This window comes from Engraulis encrasicolus, chromosome 24, assembly GCF_034702125.1.
Source record: "Engraulis encrasicolus isolate BLACKSEA-1 chromosome 24, IST_EnEncr_1.0, whole genome shotgun sequence".
Lineage (NCBI taxonomy): Eukaryota > Metazoa > Chordata > Actinopteri > Clupeiformes > Engraulidae > Engraulis > Engraulis encrasicolus.
In genome coordinates this window covers 16,017,148-16,019,647 of record NC_085880.1, presented here as the reverse complement: position 1 = coordinate 16,019,647, position 2,500 = coordinate 16,017,148, and the positions used below count along the sequence as shown (strand labels likewise).

Sequence of the window (2,500 nt, the reverse complement as noted above, 5' to 3'; positions counted from 1 at the left end):
CACACGCACACAGGTACCTCTGAGGTGTAGTTGGCCAGTACCCATGGGAAGATGGGGTATTGCATGAGGTCGTTGTACGTTCGTCCGGCCAGAGTGTTGAGGTGCATCAGGTACTCAAAATTACTCATCTCGCCCCTCTATACACACACACACACATGCACACACACATGCACACAGGCACACGCGCACACACAGAAAAACACAGAAAATGTCAACAGCATCGATGCTGTTCACTTGTTTGTACATAAAAAGATAAAAAAGATAGCTACAAATAAATAAGTTATAAAAAATGAATATGCAGTATGTTTACATCCATATCTCTGTGATTATGTGTGTGTGTGTGTGTGTGTGTGTGTGTGTGTGTGTGTGTGTGTGTGTGTGTGTGTGTGTGTGTGTGTGTGTGTGTGTGTGTGTGTGTGTGTGTGTGTGTGTGTGTGTGTGTGTGTGTGTGTGTGTGTGTGTGATTACCTGCCATCTGAAGAGAACATTCTTGTCCACACCACCTGTTCTCCTGCAAAACACACAAAAACTCAAGTCAACACAACTGAATTCAGCAGAACTACAGTACAGCCAAGTCAAGTAAACCCAACTCTCAATTATTCTTTTTTGCAATTTAAAAACAACGACACAAGTACTGTATGAGCCAGGAAATAAAACAGCAAATGAAAAGGCCATAATTATGGTCGTCTGCTGTTTATCATGCGTGTTGAAATCAAACTTTACTACAATTTGATTTCAAGATGGGAGCCAGGCTTGTGTGTTCATTCCAGAGCTTGGGACCAGGGCTGCTTACAGCTTTGGCTGGGCCCGGGACAAAGTCATCTGAAAACCCTCCTCCACCCCTGGCGGGAGAACTATGTAGAGTTTGTCAGCTATAAGCCATAAATGGTATTTTAACATTTAGAATTGAGTTTCAAACTCTTCTGATTGTCTGCAAGTCACTCAATGGCCTAGCCCTAGGGCTGGGCGATATGGAAATAAAAACTATATCACGATATGGATTACTTTATATCACGATAACGATATATATCACGATATAGCACAATTATGTAGGTTTTCAGGTAGTTTGTCGTGTCGCAAAACCACTTTTCTTTAAAATTAATCTTTTTATTCTTATTTTTACACTTATATGAACTTAAAACGTTTGTAGTGACAACATGAGATGTAATTAAATAATATTAAATTGTGTAAAATTAATAAAGTTAGTTCATCACGATATAAATGATAGAGGAGAAAGGGCACGATATACACTTTTCTATCACGATAACGATCTATATATCGTCATATTGCCCAGCTCTACCTAGCCCTAAATATATTTCATATATGCTGGAGCAATATCATCCTAAAAGATGTCTTAGGTCTTCAGAGTCTCTTCTACTAGTTGTGGGTAAAATTGAGACAGGGTGAAATGCCATTTAGCCATTATACTGCCAAATGCTGGAAGCAGCTAACTGCCAACAGTGTTATGTTTTAAAAATAAATTAAAAATAACTTTATTTCATCTGCCTTTGGTTAGTTATCTACTCCCTAAAAAACGTTCTATGTTCTATAATTTCTGTAATCTCTGACACAATGGCTCACAATGGCATGTCATGAAAGAGTGGGCACTAGGATCCTGGGGAAAGGAAAGCCTCTCTGGCCCACAGAGTTACCACGGAGACTGGACCAGACTACGGAGTGATTGACAACCATGACACTGTGTCTGTGTGAGACAGAGAAAGCAAGAGACAGTGATAGATCAGTTTGTGTGTGTGTGTGTGTGTGTGTGTGTGTGCGTGCCTGCATGCCTGTGTGTGCGAAAGCACAAGAGAGAGAGAGAGAGAGAGCAAGAGAGAGAGCGAGAGAGAGAGAGAGAGAGAGAGAGAGAGAGAGAGAGAGAAAGAGAGAGAGAGAGAGAGCATGTTATGTTCTACTAGGCCTTCAGTGTAGAATGTTTAGCCAGCCAGTGACATCATCAGGGCTGCATTGTTGGTTGCCTGGTAACGGAACACTGAGGATTCTAAACTCCCAGTCATAGTGAAGGACAGCAGTTAAGGTGTCAGAACACACACATAGGCTTCCTCTCACTTGGCCATTCTCTCTTACAACAACTGGAGGAAAGTGACACTACAGCTACAGCTGCTGGAGGTAAGAATGACCAGAGAATATCATGTTGTGTCTGTCTGTGTGTCAGTGAACATAACTAAACATAAACTATACATAGACCTAACTATACTACCTCTACATAAACAAGACTGGATACTGAATGACTGTGAAGAATCTCATTCATACAGTTGGCCATTTTACTCAAAATAATCAAGTTTTAGGCCAAGGCAACTGGACTTCTTTAGATCGATAACGTTTTGACAGACTTCAGAGAAAGACACTGACAGACACTTCACTTCTACAGTAGGTTCCGCAGTTTGAAGTCCAGAATGCACATCCACATCTCAAAAGGTGATGATACATAGGACAACCTTTTTAGTATTGTGGCTGGGTACTGATACCAACAAACAACAAC

The 2,500-nt window shown here is 41.0% G+C and overlaps 2 protein-coding genes across 5 annotated transcripts in view; one reads left to right on the top strand and one right to left on the bottom strand.

Annotated features, from left to right (window-relative positions):
• Positions 1-2,500, bottom strand: part of wdfy4 (WDFY family member 4) — a 113,026-nt gene that overhangs the window by 23,420 nt on the left and 87,106 nt on the right. For both annotated transcript variants that reach the window (XM_063191356.1, XM_063191357.1), the window contains 2 exons: positions 469-511; positions 18-137 (listed from right to left, as the gene is read on the bottom strand). In XM_063191356.1, coding sequence (XP_063047426.1) covers positions 18-137; positions 469-511 — 163 coding nt within the window. The remainder of the gene's footprint in view (positions 1-17; positions 138-468; positions 512-2,500) is intronic.
• The window catches only part of lrrc18a (leucine rich repeat containing 18a), an 8,303-nt gene continuing 7,804 nt past the window's right edge, over positions 2,002-2,500 (top strand). For 2 of the 3 annotated variants that reach the window (XM_063191360.1, XM_063191358.1), the window contains exon 1: positions 2,002-2,127. The gene's annotated coding sequence lies outside the window, so the exon portion shown is untranslated. Of the gene's footprint in view, positions 2,128-2,389; positions 2,437-2,500 lie in introns of all 3 variants that reach the window. The other variant, XM_063191359.1, reaches the window with a different exon arrangement.